At 47.0% G+C, this 21,421-nt stretch overlaps 2 protein-coding genes across 31 annotated transcripts in view; one reads left to right on the top strand and one right to left on the bottom strand.

Moving 5' to 3' along the window:
- NPRL3 (NPR3 like, GATOR1 complex subunit) overlaps positions 1-10,718 on the top strand; it is a 102,422-nt gene extending 91,704 nt beyond the window's left edge. For all 12 annotated transcript variants that reach the window (XM_073362666.2, XM_073362671.2, XM_073362667.2 and 9 more), the window contains one exon: positions 10,138-10,718. In XM_073362666.2, the coding sequence (XP_073218767.1) occupies positions 10,138-10,303 (166 nt within the window). In that variant the 3' untranslated portion in view covers positions 10,304-10,718. The remainder of the gene's footprint in view (positions 1-10,137) is intronic.
- MPG (N-methylpurine DNA glycosylase) overlaps positions 1-21,421 on the bottom strand; it is a 95,132-nt gene that overhangs the window by 34,878 nt on the left and 38,833 nt on the right. For 12 of the 19 annotated variants that reach the window (XM_073362681.2, XM_073362682.2, XM_073362687.2 and 9 more), the window contains 2 exons: positions 10,118-12,088; positions 2,925-7,304 (listed from right to left, as the gene is read on the bottom strand). In XM_073362681.2, the coding sequence (XP_073218782.1) occupies positions 11,709-12,088 (380 nt within the window). In that variant the 3' untranslated portion in view covers positions 2,925-7,304; positions 10,118-11,708. The remainder of the gene's footprint in view (positions 1-2,924; positions 7,305-10,117; positions 12,089-21,421) is intronic. The other 7 variants (XM_078854601.1, XM_078854603.1, XM_078854595.1 and 4 more) reach the window with 3 other exon arrangements.

Below are 21,421 nucleotides of genomic sequence, written 5' to 3'. Positions count from 1 at the left end.
CAGAGGTCCTGGTGTGTGCATGGTGTAGTTACAGGCCTGTTAGCATTTCCAGAGATCTGTAAGTAATGGTTTTTAAAAGCATTTGAAAATACAGTGGCATCACAGGAATTTAGCGTTCACCGGGTTTCATACTTGTGGAGAAAAGATGGCCCAGGGAAGTGTCACAGCGTCTTACACATTCCAGATCACCCAGTCATTCCCTGACTAGATCTCCCCTGGCATGTGTGGCTAGGAGAGTAATACTCAAGTATCCCAAGGAGACCACTGTGGGAATAAAATACTTGCTTTCCATGCTGCAGAGTTCTCTACAACTGGACCAGTGGAGATTATGGATGTTTTGTAGGGAATTCCTGAAGCCTGCAGATGTAGTTACTGTCCTGCACTAAAGTATGCCTCTGCTGCTCCTTTTGTGTAACTGGGAGATGGCAGCATTGCACCAATTCAGAGGATGTGGATTCTCTGAGATGTCCACTCAGATGGCAATACCTTGGCTATTTGAGAACTCTGTCCCCATCAGTGGCTAGATGTCTGCAAAACCTACGCCAAAAAATAAAATAGTCTTCTGATAAAATACTTTTTTGAAAATTCTGTGAATTCAGTCTGGACTATTATTCTAATCTCATTAAATAAAGCTTCTAAACCTATCATTCTTATAATGAAACCAGTTTATCTTTCTGGTTGTCCATCTAGAACCCTTTTGGCCTGCTGAACTGGTTGGGGGGGCGGGGAGGGGGGACAGCTCTTGGAAAGCTCATGATTTGCAGATGCCAGAAGCGACTTTGGTTTCTTTAGGAAGTCAGATAGTGTGACTAACAGGTCACGCAGATGTCTGAGGAGGAGGAGAGTTTGGTTATATTTTGCAGTTTGCTTGTACATCAGATTCCTTAGCAAAGCAATCGATAGCAGTAAATGGAGTTTCCATTTTTCCTTCCATTATCAATATGGGCAGAAACAGACAATTATATATCCCAGAATAACCATTCCTAAATCACTGCTGAGGAGATAAGGTACAGCAGACATGCTTTCTTGACTGTCTGGAAGCTGAAGTGTAAAAATATGACTTGTCCTGCAGAATGATCACAACTGTCATGTGATTTACTGTTTACACACAGTGAGTCTGTAAATGACATCACTCAGAGTTCTTTGTTGTTCAGTTCCCTTCTTCCAATTGCAAATCAGGAGACCAAAATGATCTTTATGTGATTCTCTGTGCACAATTCTGTACCTACTATTGAGTGCATAAATACAGGACATTAGAGAGAAGCTGAGGCAGTGAGCAAAGCAATCCTTTTGTTTACTCCACACATGCTTCCTCTTTCAGGGGTCTTGGATCAGCTTTACTTTTCACTTAACTTTTAACTGTGGGTGGTCCATGATGATGAATCTCATGCTGTGGGAAACAGAACTCTGCTGTATTTGTCAGTATCCCAGCATGAGCTCCTACTGTAACTGAATAGTTAGTAGTATACTAAATATACTGTAACTGCCCTCCTGAGAATAGTTCAGTGTGCATACAAAGGGAGTGCCTATTTTTAGAAGAGCAATAAAATTGGTCCTGATACTAATTTCCTATGACAATTGTCTCTGAACTACTTGCTGCTCTCTGCTTAATACATCACAGAACTTGTCTGTCTGTTACTATGTACAGCCAGTACTTGGATTTCTCTAGTGAAGGCAGACACCTTAAACAGAATGTGAAATAACATAGCTTGACAGAGGTTAACCACAGGGGCGTTGGATGAGGACTCAAATCCAAATTCTTTTCCTAAGTATTGAGTGGGTGAGAGATGGAAAGTTATTTCAAGAGTAAAGTTGAGATACAGAGGAGCTTTTCTTGATCTAGGTCTGTAATGTATTAGGCACGAACATTCTTTCCTTGAACATCAGGTAGGCTTTCTAAGCCAGATTAATGCTTTACTGTCAGTTCACTGCCTCTAGCAAGCCACTTGGAAGAGTCATTTCCAAGAGCTCTGCTCCCTAGAATGGAGAGATGGGGAGAGGAGGTGGAAGCCTGTTTGCTATGCTGAAATTCTGTTCTTTTATTTATACACCACCATAAATGTACAGCTGTTTAGAGACAAAAGACAAGATTGCTGCCCCAGGAACTTCCAGCCTAGGTTCTATATGGGCCCCATAAATGTACTCCGTGATTTACAAAGCCAGGACAGGAGGGTCTTGTCTGCATTGAGTTTTTGGCCATGAATGTAGCTGCACTGGTACAAACCCCTATGTGCCGCACTGATGAAACCTGTGCTAGGGACTGGTGCAGCCTAGCCTGCTTTCAAACTGGATTATGCTGCACTGGTGCAAATTGCTGTTTACTCTGGTGCACTGACTGCACTAGGGGCTTGCATCTGAGCAAGGCAGAGCTGATGCTGGTGGGCAAAGGGAAGTACTTTTTAAGAGCTTGCAGCCATAGTGAAATCTCCATTGGTTGAAGATACACGCCCACAATTGATCAATTCAGTCCATAGTCTAAGAGAACTCTTGGATTCCTCACTAATGCTGAACTCTCACATGGCAGCATTCACTAGCAACACTTTCTACCATCTCCATTTGACCAGCAACTCTGTCCCACCCTGGCAAACAAAGTCCTGGCCTCAGTTATTCATGTTGTCTTCACCTCTTGACTGGATTACAACAATGCAGTATACCTGCAAATGAAGTTTTCAGCACTTAAGAAGCTAACTAGTTTAGAATGCTGCAGCACATCTCCTCAGCAACACAGGCTACTGTGAACATATCAGACTTGTCCTCCATTCCCTACACTGCTTCCCAAAGAATTTCTATAAAGTTCAATGTCTTGGTCCTTATCTTCAAAGCTCTGTGGCCTGGGTCCAGTGTGTCTAAAACACTGTCTAAAGCTCTGGGATGAAGACCCTGTCAACAACTCAGTTCCTCTGTGTGACGGGGTCAAGACTCACCAGCGCTGGCGCCTCCCGCTGGTTGCTCCAGGAATTAGCTCTATCCAGTCATGGAGCACCCTCTGCGCATGGTGTCTTGCCCATCGTCTGCTCTGCTGCCTTGGGGTCCCGCAATGCTCTCTGCTTGGCAGCATCCACTTCAGGACACTGCCCTCCGGCAGTGCCCACTACTCCAGTCTCACCCCCTTCGGTGGTGGGGGGGCGTTATCAGCAGTCTTCCATCTGCACCTATCCTCATGGCCAACTGCAGCCCCAAAGTCTAGCCCCGTTGCCTCAAGGGCCAGCCACAGCCTGAATCAGGCCACACTCCTCCATAGCCCGGTGCAGTACAAAGGGGAAGGGGGGGGGACCCAGACCCACCCACTACTCTGGGTCCCAACCCAGGGACCCTCTAGCAGCAGCCTCTCTGCTCTCCTTCTCTTCCCTTGTCAGACTGTCGTCCCTGGGCCATTTCCCCTTTGACCTCTTGCACCTTCTCGGCCCTTGTTAATAGGGGCCACAGCCCGGCAGGTAATTGGGCCGGAGTTCTCCTCTGCTCCCCACCTGAGTCTGCCCAGCACTGCTCTGTCTAAGGTGCTCGCTCCCTAGCTCAGTAGCCAGTCCTCCTCCCTTGCTAGTCAGGAAGAGACTCCCTGCTCTTTGCTAGGCAGCCTTTATATAGGGCCCATTTCAGCCCTGATTGGCTGCCTCTCTTCTCCTCCCTGATTGGCCCTCCACAGGCCTTTGTTGATTGGCTGCCAGTCTGTGCAGCCTCAAAGACCTGTTCAAGCCCTTTTTCTCATGGGGGGGGGACAGGTGCCCCACCACACTGGCACAATGGAACTCTCAATAGTAAGAGTGAAACTTTGTGCAGGAGAAAGAGTTTTCTCCAGGAGTGGTCTGAGACTGTGGAATAAATTCCCCCCAGGAACTAAGGATAATCACAAACCTCATCATGTTCTGCTCCATTTCTTTGACCTGGCCTTCTGTAATATAAACACATAGCTACCTTACCAAAACAAGACCCTCCACTGCATACTGTTCTCCCTCTGGGGAGAGGGTGAAAGAACAAATGTGACAGATGTGTAGCCACATTGCTGAGTGCACTACTGGAAGGCGTTCAAATACTCCGTTTAATCACTTCCCTCTTCTCTAGGAGAGGCTGCAACATGCTTTGGCAGGTGTGAGCTGTCGGCAGGTACACGTATAGGAATCTGAGAGTTTTAGGCTCTGAATGTGTGTGGATTCAACACTAGGAGTGCTACGTACTTACATATGGAAATAAAGAACAACGAGGAAATTAAAATAGAATCTACAGTCAGCTGAGTTTTGCAGGGTAGATGAGGGCAGCAAAAAGAATGACTGACTAAAAATCAGTACACAGTACCTTTCTCAGAATTTAAGCCAGAAAGGACCATTATCATAATCTTGTCTGACTTCTTACGTAACAAGCCAGCATTTCAACCAGTGAAGCCCAGAATTTACGGTTGAGCTAGATCATATCTTTTGGAAAGAGTCATCCAGTCTTGATTTAAAAAACATCAAGTGATGGCGAATCCATCACATCCTTTGGTAATTTGTTCCAATGGCTGGTTACCCTCATTGCTAAAAATTCACACCTTATATCTAGTTTGAATTTGTGTAGCTTCAGCTTCCAGCCATTGGATCTTGTTCTGCCTTTTTTTGCTAGAGTCCTTTAGTTTCAGAAATCTTTTTGCTGTGTACGTACTTATAGACTGTGATCTAGTCACTTCTTTCCCCCTCTCTTTGGCAAGCTAAACAAATGGAGCTGCTTAAATCTCTCACTGTCAAGTATGTTTTCTAGACTTCAAATCAGTCTTGGGGCTTTTTCTTGAAACCTTTCCCATGTTTCAACATTCTTTTTAAAATGTGGACACAGAACTGGGCACAGTAACCGGTAAAGGTCTCCCCAATGCTGCATACAGTGGTAATACCACCTCCCTACTTTTACTTGATATTCCTGTTTTTATATCCAGGGATCACATTTGCTGTCTTAGCTGCAGCATCACATTACATTGCGTGGAGTTTGGTTTCCATCATAACTCTTTAATCCTTTCAGAATTGCTGCTTTCCAGGATACATTACTCCATCTTATAAGTGTGTCCTGCATTCTTTGTTCATAAATGTAGGACCCTGCTCTATATCTGTGACTTGTTGTTCTCATTATTTACCACCCGAGCAATCTTTATCAGCAATTGGTTTTATATTTTCTTTCAGTTCATTGATAAAAATAATGAATAGCAATAGACTGAAAGGTGATCCCTGAAGGACCCCCCCCTAAAACCACCCTCCTTGGATGATTCCCCAGAATATGAGCTATATTGATTTTTATATCATACTAATGTTTTAATAAGAATATTGTGAAGTATTCAGACTCCTTACAGAACTCCAAATATATTATGTCAGTAATTACCTTTATCAACCAAACTTGTAATTTCATCAAACGTTAGGTTTGACATTTTTTTCCATAAAACAATGTTGATTGGTATTAATTATGCTCCATTTTAGCTATTTTTTAATTTTTCTTTCTTTCCCTAAGAATAACATCAGGCTAACAAACCTTTAAATTACCTGGGTTATCCTGTTTGTTTTTCAATACCAGAATAACATCAGCTTCTCTTCAGTCCTCTGGAATTTCCCCATTATTCCAAGATTTATTAAATATTAACATCAACTGTCCAAAAAGCTCTTTGGCTAATTCTTTTAAAACTCTTTCTGATGTGACTTATTTGGACTTGCTGATTTATAAAAATATTTAACTTTAGTTGATACTGTTTAACATCCTCCTTAATTACTTTTGGAATGGAAAGTATTTCGTCATTATCTGATATGAAAACATCATCCAATTGCAAAAAAGACAAATGTCATTCTGGGATGTATTAACAGGAGTGTCGTATGTAAGACATGGGAGATAATTGTTCTATTCTCTTCTGCACTGACGAGGCCTTAGCTGGAGTAGTGTGTCCAGTTTTGGGTGCCATACTTTCAGAAGTATGTGAACAAATTGGAGAGAGTACAAGGGAGAGCAACAAAAATAAGTAGTTTAGAAAGTATGAGGAAAGGTTTCAGTCTAGAGAAGAGAAGGCTGAGGGGGGAACATAAGTCTTCAAATATGTAGAAGGTTGTTAAAGAGGATGGTGATCAGTTGTTCTCCATGTCCACTGAGGGTTGGACTAGAAATAATCAACTTAGTTTGCAGCAAGGGAGATTTAGGTTGGTTATTAGGAAAAACTTTCTAACTCTAAGGAGTTGAGCACTGGAACAAGCTACCTAGAGAGTTGTGGAATCCCCATCATTGGAGGTTTTAAAGAACAGGTTAGACAAATATCTGTCAGGGATGGTCTAGGTTTGCTTAATCCAGCCTCAGTGTGTGTGTGTGTGGGGGGGGGGAATGGACAAGATGGCCTCTTGAGGTCCCTTCCAGCCCTGCCTTTCCATGATTCTTTCCAAATGCAGAATTAACATGTGTGTTGAACATTCCTTCTTGGCTGCATCATTGACAATCCTGTCATAATCACTTGTGCCCAAAAAGCTATTTTAAATATACTGATGGGAATACTGCCCTCTGCAGTAAGCAGTCTTGCACTGGCAGGAGATGGGGAGGAAGTAGAATACATAATTTAATAAGTTGTCTATTTTTTTACTACTTTGATGGCAGTAAGGAGTGATTCCAAACCATAGTGGAGAAAGTTAATGCAAAGGGCTCTGCCGCGATTAGACATAGTGTGGTTCAGCTTGGAAGAATGTACTAGCAGTGGTGGGGGGAAATAATTGGAAGCTCATGCAGGCAGAGGGAGGGAGTAATATTGGAGTAGTGATACTGGATGAAGCTTCTGCCACACCATCTGAGCAAGTTGGCTCTACAGTTAGGTATTTTTAAGACTCAATTTAAACAAGTCCTAAGACCAATGAACATGTTACCATTGGTTTTTAAAAAATGTCAAGGGAACAGTATTTTTTAACAAATTAAAAAATTTGTTTGGGGTGCTGTCTAGCACCCCAGACACTGCAGTACTGGCCAGCACCTCAGACTCTGAAAGTGAAATTGACTCATCTAGTTTCATTGCCCGACAAGAAAGAATGCAAAAAGTGATTGCAGAGCATAAATAGGGGGAAGGTAAATTGGACTGATATATTCTTTCTGGCAATCTCTGTTTTAGCAGATATAAGGAAACTTGTTTTTAATTATGTTTTATGTAAGCATGCCTGCTTAAGGGATGAAGATGAACATCAAAGTAGAGATGAGTTTGCAATGTGGTATGCTGGAACAGAAGCCAATTTAATTGTGTCTCCGCAGACAGAGGCTTCATGTCAGGGACAAGGGAGATGCTAGTTCCTCTTTATGTGACTGGTGAGACTGCAGCATTCAGCACTGGGCATCTGCAGAGGGCAATAGAACAAAGACAACAAACTGTAAAGAATTTTGGAGCAGAGTAACACAAATGACTCCAGGCTGGAGGGGATGACTCATAAGGGACAGCCAAGAATCTGGAATGTGCAGGAGGGTGTATTGTTACACAGCTATTCCTCCCCGATAGTTCACTAGAGTTATGGGATGAGAGTGGTATTTAGGGTGAATCAGGGTCGGATTAACCTTTTGTGGGCCCAGCGCCCGTCATTTTTGGGGGCAAAGGAGCATGGAGTGGGGAGGTCGGTTCCCAGAGCAAGGTGCCAGCCAGGGGCAATGGGGCATAGCATGGTGGGGCCGGTCCCGCTCCACCCAGCCCAGTGCCAGGATACAAACCAGCAGTTGCCAGATACACACTGTCCTGTCCAGCCTTGTGCTGCCAGCATGATCCTTCCTCTCGGGATGGGCCCATGCCGTGCCACACAGCCCCTGCCTCCCTTTGCCCACCGTCCCCCGGAACTGCTATGTCCAGCAGCCCCCGACACAGACCCTCCACCACAAATGCACAGTGGCCTTCACACCACCACCCCTGCCCAGAACCCCCACACACATCCACACCACTACTGCCCAATGCACTTCCCCACAGCCCACCACCACAACTACACAGCACCCCACTCAGACCCCCCACTGCCCAGCATCTGAACACACAGCCCTCCCCTGCTGTCCCCCAAGAGACTCCCCACTGGCCAGCAGCCCCCCTCATTAGTTGACAAGAGCAAATGAACAAATGCCCAGTTTACCAAAAGTCTGATGCCCTGCCTCCCCCTGGCCCCAAGTGGAGGAACATGTGTATGCATGTGGTGTGTTGACATGAGGTGTCAGGCAGCTGTGGGGGAGGGGATCAGCCCCAGCCAGAATGGAGCTTGTGGGGGTTAGGGGCCAGCCCCAGCCCCTGGCAGCGGTGTGGGGAGGGTGTCAACCCCAGCTCCTGGCAGTGGTGCGGGGAGCTGGGGCAAGGGAGTTGTCAGCCCCTGTCCTGTCCTGGCAGTGGCATGCAGAGCTCAGGGAGGGGGGGAGCTGTGGGGGAGGGGTCAGCCGAATATCTGGAGAGGTAGGGCAACAGGGAGATTACAAAACTGCTGCTGAGAAATAAGTGTTTCCACAGGGCCAGTCCTGTCCTGGAACAGAAGGATTGAATGGTATTTTTCATCTCCAGTGTTTTAACATCAGTAGGCAAGAAGCAGTGGGTAGGTTTAGGGTATGTCAGTTTTAACAATGCCTGACACAGCCCAGAACATGATGAAGTGAATCGGGCCACTGTGCGCAGGCACTGACGAGTTGGACCATTTTCCAATAGCATATGCAAAGCACAGGGAAGATACTGAGTAGACTAAAAGGTTCAGCAGAGAACGGTGAATATGAATGATCATTTGGTGGGCTAGCTAAGCAGTTCTGCTCTGGAAAGTGACCTTGCGTCTCAGTGTTTACTAGCTCTCAGTGACTTTATGCAGCAAGAGGGACTCTAGCGCTCTCATCTTGCCTCTGCCACTGATTCATTGTGTGGCCAAATCTGTAAGGCTAATTCAGTCTGTGCCTCCCTATCAAGGCTGTAAGCCAGGGAGCTAGCATGGAAAATGTGTTGTGTAGCTAGGCACTCTGTCTCTAGTCCCCATTTCTGAGTGGGAATAATCCCCCTTTGTGTTCCCTGGGGCAGTGAGGCAGAATTAGCTACTTGTGCAGTGCTTTGGGGGAAGAGTGAGCCCGTCATAGTGCTAATCATGAGTCAAACTCTAGCAGAGTAGGCTCAGTGGTTTTATCTTTCTATGGAAGATAAATGGGGTTTGCTACAATTTCTGTCTCTCTTCTGGATGAGACTTTACAAACCAAGGCCGTGCCTGCTTTCTGTAGACATTAAAGCTACCAGATGTTTGCCCTGGTACCCTCAGCCAGAATTTCCATGCTCCCTGCTAAGAACAAACTTCAGTTACTTGGCATTTTATGCAAAATGAGGGACTTAACCAAATCTTCATCCCTTGCATTTCTGATCTGGTTTCCTAGTTTGAGTTGGAAATTTGAGAGCTAGAGAGCAGTCAAAAATCCACAGGCAGGGCCTGGCTGCTCTCTGGGGCTGTGGATGTTTGTTCTGTATTATTAGCAGGTTCAGAAGGTAAGTCATGCAAGTGTCAGGAGGAGAAAAGGTGAGTTCTTCTGGGCCAAGAAGTTTCCTAGGCTGATGTCCTGGAGCCTAAATTAAACTTGGCAACATGGGAGAGGCAGCACAGGTGAAGAATTGGAAGGGAACCATGATCCAATGAAGTGAGCTGTAACTCATGAAAGCTTATGCTCAAATAAATTTGTTAGCCTCTAAGGTGCCACAAGTACTCCTTTTCTTTTTACCTGTACTCTGTCTCCAAAGGTTTTCTTTGAGGTTCCTGCTACCATTTGTAGGAAACCTGTGTTTGTGCCCCAGCACTAGTGCATTTCTCATGATAGCAGTCTAGTGCCAATACATACACACCATGGCAGCGTGGCTGGGGTGAGAAGCAGCCCATCAGGAATGATGATGGTTTGGGAGAAGTGGTTTGGCTTGATGCCTTATATTTCAATAGCACATTAACTGCCAACTAATTAATGCTCTGAGGACTGCTGGAATTACACATAAAAGCTATATGAATGCTTGTGAGAAGCTTTTATCTTGATCAACGTTTATACAAAGAAAGCCACTTAAAATGAGTTATTGCAGATATTTAAAAGGAGTAAATCATGTTAACTGTAAACGATATCCCTGTGCATTTCTGAGTTAGTTATTTCTGCGCACACAGCAGAGGAGCGAGTGCGAGCTCACCTTCTCTCCTTGCCTTGCAGGCTGCTGCACTATTTCCGAGGACGGCACCACTTGGAGGAGATCATGTATAACGAGAACATGCGCCGCTCCCAGCTGCTCACGCTCTTCGACAAGTTTCGCAGCGTGCTGGTAGTGACCAATCATGAGGACCCTGTGATTTCAGTCTTCCAGTCCCTCTTGAAGTGACTGTGTGGAGTGGGGGAGGGGAACTGCCCCTCTGTCTTCAGCTCCCTTATAGAAATGTTAATAAAGGAGCAGGGTAGCAGTAGCCAGAGGTTCTACCCCTGCCATTGACCTTCCCAGCGCCCCTCAGCAAGTCACCCCTTCTCCCTCCCTTTCCCCATCTGGCTGGGGGATGTTAACCCCAACCTGCTTGTGGAAGGAGCTCTGCCCTCTGCCTCCACAAGCTGCATGTGAGCGTGGACAGAGAGGTGCACACAAGTGAAGCTCTTCAGGCTAGTTAGTGCCAGCACGCAGTACTTTCCCCAAGACCCTGCCAGGGGGCTGGGGTTCCTTGCTTCCTGCGCAGGCTGTGTGCGTGGAGTTGAAAAAACGGTTTACCTTGGTGTTGCTGAATAAATAAAACTGCACTGTGACTGGACATTGGTGCAGGAGAAACCGGTTGCCTCTTTTCAAGCAGCAGAGCAGTGGTTTTGAAAACGCCAATGGCATCTCGAGCCTAGTCTACACTAGAATCGCTACAGCAGCGCAGCACCAGTGCTGCTAGGGTCGATGCTCTATGCCGCCGAGGGAGAGCTGTCCTGGCAGCAGCTCTCCCCACACCGCCACTTACAGCCGGGAGGGGGGTAGCTTGTTCACACGCCAGTGACTTAAATTATAGTGAAGTAAGTGCTAGTGTGTACAAGCCTTCAGTGTTACTGAAGCACGTAACTGCCTCATGAGGTGCCTAAGGTGCTTTAACTCTTTCCTGCACCTCTTTAGGCTCTGAGTGCTTCACAGCGGTTTTGACACATCTCTGTGCTGCCCCTGTTGCTGGGGTGTCAGCCAGCTCAGGGTGGAATTTGATGGTGAGGGCAGCTAGTACCTTCGCTGCCACAGCTGGAAGAGTGTCCTTGTCCCCACCTTCACAGACTGGGCTTTCTTTCCACTAAGGAACCTAGGTGGCTGTTGACTTAGCAACTGCAGAAATCAAACAGGAGCATTCGTGGGTGGTGTGGCTGGGGACAGCAGGCAGGGAAGCAGAAGAGTGAGTCAGGCTGGGTAGGAGATGGCATTGTCACAATACTTATGAACCTCCCTCCTTAGCCCCCCATGCTTGAAGGGTTCCAGCTGTGTAGACTCTCATTGCTTTCAACTAGGAGTAATGCCCACAAAACAAGTCCAGTGTCACTTGGAAACCCCAGAGGTGCTTGCTACTGCTGGGAGTGAGCCTGGCTCTCTTAGGCTAACTGCTGACCAGACATCCCACCTTACTCATTTCATTATAACAAAGCACATTTATTATTAAAACAGCTTCCAAACCAGCACCACCCCCCGGCCCGGTTCCATCAGGTCAGAGCCTGGGGCTGATAGTTAATGAAAGCACAGGCCTTACCAAGAGTCCAGTCTTAGCCAGGCTCCCCCCACGCCTCTATTCTGCAGCAGCTTGCTCTCTCTCCTTCTTCTTGTCCACAACACTCACACATTTGTTCCCTCGTATATAAAACCTCAGCGGTTTCTGTGCCCACTCTCCACCGTAGCTGACACCAATTCTGGCTGCAGTCACCAGAGCCTGCTCTCCCAGTGCTTCTGAGCCAGGCTCCATCCAGACTGTTGTGTCATAAGCCAGGTCCTTTTGGTCAAAGCTCTTGTTAATAGCAAGCGCTTGACAGAGCTTGGAGGGCCCATTGCACAGCTGCCAGTCCTTCAGGGGTTTGGCTGATCCTTTCCTCCGAGCACTTCGCAGCTGCCTCATGGTGTCCAGGCCCTGCAGAGGTTCCAAGGACCGGAGCAGGACTGCAGCCCCTTCCCCTGTGGAACAATAAGAACTTGCATGAGCACGGGCTCTTTACAGGGGCCTCTCACCGCAGGCTGGCTGGGCCACATGTTACTCTGTACAGGAGGTTGAGAGCAATACAGAACTAATTCCAACCCTCAGAGAAATCCTACATACCTCCCCACCCTTCTATTAACTGGTACCCATTGGTCAGCCGATCAACTCAAGGGACAATAGTCTATCAATGGCACTGCGCTCCAGTATAGCATGCCTCACGCTCTTCAGTGTATTCATCCCCACCACACCCTGTGAGTGCTGTTAGCCCTGTTTTATCCATGGGAACTGAGGAGCCAAGGACCAGACTTTTAAAGAAGTTAGATGCCTACATGGAGTGGGGCCTGTCTTCACTGAAATCAATGGATGTATGAAAATCACTAGGAGTTTAAGTCCCTTTAAACATCTGACCCTTAGTGATTGCCCACGGTCACACAGGAAGGCTGTGGCAGAGCAGGGAAGTGAACGACCGGCTGCCAAACGCCAGGCTTGTGCTCAGATCATAAGACCAACCTTCTCAGACTCGAAGGCTGAAGTGATCTCAGGTCAGCCTTGTCACAATCACTGATTGGGGAAGAGAGGAAAGGGTAGTGAATTCCCTTTCCCTGCTCTGATCAGCCAAACTCTCCTTGGCTCAGTCTGTTTCATCTGTAACCATGAATTTCAATCTCCAGACAGCTTTTCCCTGACCTCCTTCCTAGCATTAGTGTTTAAGGGAGTGACATGGGCTGAGTTCTCTCCAGGAGGTGCTCAGAGGTCCACAGGTTTTCCTGTGTCAGCACAGCACTCTGGAACAACTGCCACATGTGAGTTCAAGGGTGGGGTAGCTGGAGCAGCTCCCCAAAACCCATAGATTTGTATTCACACACCACAGGGCTGAGTGCACCACCTCCAACCAGCCCTGGAGGAGGGGGATCAGGACACAGCAAACTGCAAAGGGGCACTTGCATTCTAACCCCTGACCACGGGCTATAGTCCATAGAACTAGCTTAGAGGTATTTTACTGAACAGTAATGCAAGAAGCCTGCACAGTCTATACCCTGTGAGCTATCTGGCTTAAGCAGCATAAGGCTGTCAGGCCTAACAGCCTTTGCATACGTGAATTGTCCAACAGTGACAGTGAGTTATCAGGGAAGTGGGACTAGTTTGCTTTAGGGGATTTTTGTATAAAATGACACCAGGTACCCACAGACAATCAAACTGATACAAACTTTGGATATTGTAGGACAGGACATCTGCAAATGCACAACCACAACCTTGTCTTGGCAATGAAACTGACATATATGATGATATCAATAATATTAATGAGATCATTCATATACTAACCTATAGAATAAGGACACCAGACATTATTAGGGTTAAGAAGTCAGTTATGGACCAAGTGGACCTGGCCTTTATATAAATATTCATGGCAGCCTCCAGGACTTATAATAGGCCCAGTCACCATGTAAACCTCGAGATCTTGACCACTGGACTCGCTTGGCGTGGAACACCACCTGTTTCCTACCACTAGGACTCCATGAGAAGGGTGTGAGTATGTGTCAAGGATGGTGCTGGAAACCAGCTTGGTTTTAAATTACAGCTACTTTCTCATTTGGTTCAGAATATTTGTATTTTTACTAATTGTGCTAATACAAATATTTAAAGCTTTGGTTTGCCCTTAGTGCATAGGTGGGCAAACTAAGGCCTGTGGGACTGACCTGCCCAGCCCCTGAGCCCCCAGATCGGGAGGCTAGCCCCTGGTCCCTTCCCCTCTGTTCCCCCTCCTCTGTAGTTATGCCACCACACGGGCAGCATGGCTTGCACCCGCCCACCTCTCAGGCTTTCCAATAAGCATGTCCTGCCGCTTTGAGCAGCATGGTAAGGAGGCAGGGGTTGGATAAGGGGCAAGAGGTCCTGGGGGGCAGTCAGGGGACAGTTGGATGGGGCAGAGGTTCGGGGGGGCGGGGGCAGTCAGGAGACAGGGAGCAGGGTTTGGATAGGGGGTGGAGTCCTGGGGGGGCGGTCAGGGGACAAGGAACGGGGGGGGGGTTGGATGGGTTGGGAGTTCTGAGGGGGGCAGTCAGGGGGCGGGAAGTGGGAGGGGGCAGATAGGGGGCAGGGGCCAGGCTGTTTGCGGAGGCACAGCCTTCCCTACCTGGCCCTCCATACCGTTTCGCAACCCTGATGTGGCCCTGGTGGAAAGTAATAATATATTAATTATTTTTGGGAAAATATGGTCCGGTACAGATCCCGGATTTGGTTTCTATTATTAGAAAGAAATAAGTCTCTCGCCAGTTCTCTTGTGCTGAATGAAGCAGCCCTGTTAGTTTGCAAGGTCTGTGCTAATTGTAGAAAAACATTCAGAGACAAAGAGTTTGTCCTAAAACTGATAAGATAACATGTTACAAATGTTTTTTTTCTGAATTCAGGAACAAGATTTGTTGTTCCTCCACTTTTACATTCCTGTCTTGATTGTTTTCTTTTCATGTGTGACAAGTGGCATGGATAGATTCACTGGAGTCTGTCATGCCCCAATGATTTGAGACTAGTTATGTTAAGTGAAATAGGATGTGATTGTAAATGTATGTTTGAATGAGTAATAAAAGGTTGAAGTGCCAGCCTAATAAATAATAACTACCCAGGAACATTCAGCCAAATAATGCGCAGGATGGAGATAACCAAATGACCCCGTAGGGCAAACCGGAATCCACCCCCAACTACCCCAAGGACGGAGAGGCCGAAGAACCAAAAGATTAAAGAACAAGATAACAAGCTGTCACTGCTGTGCCATCTGCATGATGGACTATCATTTTAAACGTGAGAACAGTGATTGATTATCACTTCAAATCTGAAAACAGCATGACGAAGCAATCCATGACCTATGGATTTGAATGAGGATGAATTCTTATAAAGGCAGACCCTAAAAACTCAGAACTTTGAGTCTGGTTCTGCAACCACTCTCCAGGAGCATCAGATGCGCATCTGACAAGACTTGGCTCCATCCTCGTGTCCAGGCCAGTGGCTTGGCAAGAGCAACTCTAAGGCTGGTAACTATGATGATAACCTTGGAGAACCTGTGTGTGTATGAATGAATGAATGTATAAATGAATGTGAAATTGAATGGAATGTTACAGCTATAACTGACTGCTTACTATGATTCTTTCTGTATCCACAATAAACGTGGCATTTTGCCTTATCCCCTTTAATAAGATCCTGCTAGTTTTTGTTTTATTGGTATAACAGCCCTTGGGCCAAAAAGTTTGCCCACCCCTGCCTTAGTGTGTCGTTGTGCACATTGAGGTTCCCAACCAGACACAACTAAATCTGAACTGTGTGGTGTCTGGTTCTGGGACTAGAACCTTTCAACACTCAGAGAGTTCATTAGTGACTAACTGGAAATTCTTAACAGTCAATAGAGTCAATAACCAGCCAACAAATTAGGCAACAGGGCCCCCAAGGCAGAATCATCTGGAGACCTGTGGAAAGTAAATGCAGCCTGCCCAAAATGGGGCCTTCATCATGGGGCAGAGGAAGGCTCTAATTCCTCACAGGATTTCTGCAGCTCCGACTTGGGTGCTGCCCTCCAGTCCGTACCCTGAAAAAGAGAGGCACAGAGAACTGACTGGTCCCCCTGGCCCTCACTAGTGCAGGGAAATGTAAACACATAACACTCCCTGTACTGCTGGCCACCCAGGGACCCCTCATCTCCAACATCTGCAAAGCCAGTAATGCCGACTCAACAAGAATCCTCTCCCCTCACACACACTCAAGGCAGCCTGAACCATCTGGAGCCAGTCAGGGCCTAGTCCTCAATCGCCTGCTCTCACAGATGCAGCAATGCCTTCTCCCTCACGAGGCCCAGAAGGGCCTCCAATTGCTGTTCTAAATATAATGCTGCACTCTGAAGCCTAAGACAGTAACACTGGCATAACGATTGTGTGTCCCAGGAATATCATCCATGCCAGAACTGTGCCACTACTACGATCAGTTATGAGGCAGTTCTGACCCACCCAGGAGCAGAGCAGCCACAGATCAAGCCGTGGAGCCTAGAACCAGTTGTCAAAAAGCAATTTCATCTTCTCTACCTCAAAACAGGATTAATGGCAAATTTCTCAGAGTTCATTTATACCCCACTGTTCCCACCCTGCATGCCCACCCCCTGACCTGCTGCTGCTGCAACAGAAAAGATGAATAGCCAGAGGACTGGTCAGATTCAGAGCTTTGGACTGATGAATCATACTGGCACTAAGTGTGAGTCAACACTGTGATGCTGTTGCAAAAGAAGCAAATACAAATTTAAGTTGCATTAGCAGACACAGCATGCAAGTCACAGGAGGTGATAGTTAGGCCCCGGCACTGGTTAGGCCTCAGCTGGAGTACTGTACTCAATTTTGGTCACCAGTATATAGAAAGGATGTAGAGAAACTGGAAAGGGTCCAGAAGCGAGCAACAAAGATGATCAAGGAGATGGAATGCAAGCCATATGAGCAAAGGCTGAAGGAACTAGGTATGTTTAGTTTGGAAAAGAGGAGATCTAGGGGGGACATGATAACGGCCTTCAAATACTTGAAAGGCTGCCATAAAAAACATGGAGAAAAGTTGTTCTCTCTTGCAACAGAGGGCAGGACAGGAGGCAATGGGTTCAAACTACAGCAGAGCAGATTTAGATTGAATCTCAGGAAAATCTTCCTGAGGCCCGGTCTACACTGTGAGGGAGAGGGGAGAGAACAATCTAAGTTACGCAACTTCAGCTATGTGAGTAACGTAGCTGAAGTCAACATACTTAGACCTACTCACAGCGGTATCTTCACTGCAGTGAGTTGACTGCTGCTGCTCCTCCGTCGACTCTACCTACGCCTCTCGTGGCGCTGGAGTACAGGAGTCGACGGGAGAGCGCTCAGGGGGTCAATTTATCACATCTAGACTAGACGTGATCAATCGAACCCCGCTGGATCGATCGCTGCCCATTGATCTGGCAGGTAGTCTAGACATACCCTAACTGTAGGAACAGTAGGCCAATGGAACAGACTGCCTAGGGAGGTTGTGGAATCTCCTTCACTGGAGGTTTTCATCTGTCTTGGATGGTTTAGACAACAAATCCTGCATCTTGCAGGGGGTTAGACTAGATGACCCTTGCAGTCCCTTCTAACCCTATGGTTCTGATTCTAAGTACTGCAGGAATTTTCCATTGTCTTCCTTGTTTCCATTCAGACTCAGACACACTGGCTCCCCTGTACTTCATGGGGCACAAGTGTGACCTGAGGAGTCATTGGGTCAGGTTCCCTGTTGCCCTGCACATTGCACAGAGTGAGTGTGAACCCACTCTGCACTAGTGTGAATGACACGCATGGTGCAAAGTGAGAGGCGAGCCCAGTGCTGTGCATGGAGTAGCTTCTGTACTTGGGGATTACATCTGATGCTCTGCAGGGCAGATCACAGGCTGACTCCTGCACTGGCCTCTGCAGAAAACAGAGCCAATGGAAATAAATGTGTTGGCCCATGAGAAAGGTGTGTGAACAGGACAGGATCCTGGGGTGGGGAATGGCAGCCTAGCCCTGCACGAACAGAAGATTTTGGCAATAAAGCCAGCATAAGTGGCCACAGGGGCTTCACACCAGCACACAAAACCCCTTCAACATATGGATGGCAGGAGAGAATGCTTCAAAACTCAAATCATCCGGGAAATGTGGTCACTGATCTTTTGGTGTCTTAGTCCATTCTCAGGGCATTCTGGGAAATCTCACTCCTTACAGACTTTGCATCGAACACATTTTCTTGAACTCCTGCAGCTCTTCCCGATACTGGGAAAACAGCCCTGAACAAAGCAGTCTTCCCCAAATACATAACCCAACCCTAAGTGGAAACGAGAGTGCTACCCAGATATTTTCCATTTTGATGGTAAGGAAGGTTCTGTCTGTGACCCTGAGTGGGCGAGCAGAGACCAGTTGTGTGCGTTATTCCTACACATAACACTCCCTGTGCTGCTGGCCACCCACAGAATTCTTTATCTCCAACATATGCGTGCTCAGTAATGCCAGCTCCACAATAATCTCTCCCTCACAAGCTCCAATCAGCTTGAAACATCTAGAGCCATTCAGGGCCTAGTCCTCAATGCCTAGGTCTCTCAGTCCAGCAAAGGCTTCTCCATGGCACTTCCTAGCTTCATAATAGTCTCTGATTTCTCTTCATGCTCTACATGAGTCTAACAGAGCACTCCCTAAAATTTCTGTCCGCGGCACAGCGGGGTGTGTTTAGTAGAGAACACAATTTGCTGAGTTGTGGTGTGTGTTTTGTGTTGGACTCATGATGTCTCTGTTGCTCTCCATCCAGCCGGGTAAAGTCAGCAAAGCGATTTCTGACAGACATTAGCAATTTGTTGCATTTCCGTGATGGGGGTGCCTAGGACGTGCTGGTCTTGCAGTACAATCCCTGAAAGCTAAGCATTCAGACGGGAGCTTTCCTAGCTTACCCTCAGACACGCTCAGAGACAGCAAAGCAAATTCAAGCAAAGAAATTCCAAGCAAATACTAATTACACCAGCTCCTTTTGTTCCTTGTTAGTGACCGTGGTCACCATCTGGAATCAATCTACATTCCTTGGGGATTTCCTTAAAAACAATACTGCTTTTACACAGAGATTACTGAGGCTCAGGTCGTCCCCTCCACTAACGTGAACAATGGGGTCTGAACCACTCCTTTAGAGCAGAGCAGGGTGTGCTGCCTCCGAGAGATCCCCTGGAAGCTCCTCTATGGCTGTACCCCATTGGGAACAGCACCCACAGGCTGCAGTGGCAGATGAGAGGGGGGGATGATGAGAACTAGGCACTGCAGCACAGTCCTTGGCCGACCTTATGGGTACCTTGCTGGAAGTTCATGCTGGGAGCAGGTCTTTCCCCCACTGTGAATCAACAGCTACTGAAGACTCGGACAATGGCAGGAGAGCTCCTGCAGAAGAGTCCACAAGGCAGAAGATGGGGGCCGTGTGGCTGACTTCTGCCTCCTCCCACTTTTCTTGTGGATCCCCAGGATCTTGGCAAATGGGAACCCATGTCCCCAGTCCTCACTGCACCTAGCAGCTGCTTTTCTAGACATGCAGGATGCTCTCACCCCCAAGCACGTGTATTTCCCCCCACAAGAACAGATAAACCCTTCGAGGCACAGTCCAGGCTGATGCTGTGCCTGCCAGAGAGCTGGAATCTCCCCTCCCTAACCCCACGGCCACCTCAGTCCACACACCCTGAAGCCCTGGCTCCATCAGCTGGCTTTGGTATTTCCTTGGCATCCATTTGTAGAAAAAGAACATAAGAACGTTCATACTGGATCAGACCAATGGTCCATCTAGGCCCATATCCTGTCTTCTGACAATGGCTGGTGCCAGGTGTTTCAGACGGAATGAACAGAAGGGGGCAATTATGGAGTGATGCATCCAGTCATCCAGTCCCAGCTTCTGGCAGTCAGAGGTATAACGACACCTAGAGCATGGGGTTGCATCCCTGACCATCTTGGCCAGTAGCTACTGATGGACCTTTCCTCCATGAACTTATCTAATTCTTTTTTAAACCCAGTTATAGTTTTAGCCTTCACAACACCCCTGGCAATGAGTTCCACAGGTTGCCTGTGCGTTGTGTGAAGAAATATGTTTGTTTTAAACCTGCTGCCTATTAATTTCATTGGGTGATCCCTAGTACTTGTATTACACGAAGGGGTAAATAATACTTCCCTATGCACTTTCTCCACACCATTCATGATTTTATAGACCTCTATCATATGCCCCCTTAGTCATCCCTTTTCCAAGATGAACAGTCCCAGGCTTCTTAATCTCTCATATAGAAGCTGTTCCTTACCCCAATCACTTTTGTTGCCCTTCTCTGTATCTTGTTCAATTCTGATATGTCTGTTTTGAGCTGGGGCAACCAGAACTGCACGCAGTATTCAAGGTGTGGACACACCATGGATGTATATAGAATGAGAGCAGGCCATCTACACTGCCTATTCATCAGTGGTGCAGGCCAGAGCAGCTCGCTCCAGTATGGAGGTACTAGCTATTTACATCACGTGCCTAAGCAAAAAGCCCAACTCTCAACACAAGGAGTAGAGTCAGAGATAAAGCCTGGAATCCCAAAGCAGTGAAGATGCCAGTTCACTTTCTGAATAGTAGGAGACCAGGAAGCTGTAGGGGTCAGCACCCCCACGAAGCAGCTACCTGTTCTTTCCCAGGGAATAGCTCCAGCTCTCATTCATGGAAATAGCTTTTGGCTGTTAGCAAGAATAAAATACTCCTTCCTCGATGACGCTCTGACTCACCGCTCCTAAAGTGTCTCCTTTTATGTGATTGTCTGCAATACGAAAGCTACAGGAAAATGCATGCATAGTGACACAGAGCCTCTGGGGGGGGGGCGGGAAATACTGGGGCCCTGGATTTTATCAGCATATTCATCCAGATCTGGCAGCAAGGCAGCTACACAGGCAAGTTCAGGAAAAACTAGATGCAGGAAAGCCAAGGAAAAGCTGGATGTAGCATCTGGGATAAGACGAGAGCCCAGTGTAACTCCTCTGGGCACAGGGAAGGCTGTTTGTATTAGGGTTATTTTGCTGTTGCCAGGATATATTGTATACTCAAGAACGTTAACAGGTATCTGCCAGACTTTTCAATAAACTTCCTCCCACTCCCCGCCTATAATTTCTCCAGCAGCAGCTGTGCACCTCCATCAGAACACAGAGTAACTAGTTCCTGGGGTGGGCTGGGAACCTAGCCCAGCAACGTGCAGGCCATAAACTGGTAAAGCCCCATATGAAGCAGATTTAGATTGGTAAAGTCCACAGAGGGTTTCATTCTCTCATCGGAGTGATAAAGAGCATCTGCAAATCCCCATTGATTAGTTATGTTTTTATGAATCTAAAGATATAATCAAGATAAACAAAAGCACCATAATTTGAGCTCATCTGAACAAAGCCTTCAGCAGTTCTAGCATCCTCTACCATGACTTCTTGTTCCAAGGGACAAAATGGCAAAGCATCAAAGAATCCAAGGCTGCCACTCACATGCTTACAAAGCTTCTTGTCTCCAGCCTCCCACTGGCCTGAGCAGCCATCGCCAACATTCTACCTCTGAGCTGACAGCAAACACTGAGGTCATCAAAATACCAGCGAGCTGGAGGAACTGTACTAACTCATGAGAGTTATGGGGATGAATGTAACAAACAACAAACCTACAACTGCCTTTTGAGTGGGAGGGACTGGGACTCTTCCACTGAGTCATTTAAGCTCCATAACTCTCCATATGAATATATATAATTGCTGTTAGACCAGAAAAAAAAACAAACAGATCCCACT

The sequence above is a fragment of the Lepidochelys kempii genome, chromosome 10, assembly GCF_965140285.1.
Source record: "Lepidochelys kempii isolate rLepKem1 chromosome 10, rLepKem1.hap1, whole genome shotgun sequence".
NCBI classification, from domain to species: Eukaryota; Metazoa; Chordata; order Testudines; family Cheloniidae; genus Lepidochelys; species Lepidochelys kempii.
Note: the sequence above shows the minus strand (reverse complement) of the source record. Positions and strands in the feature narration are given on the sequence as shown.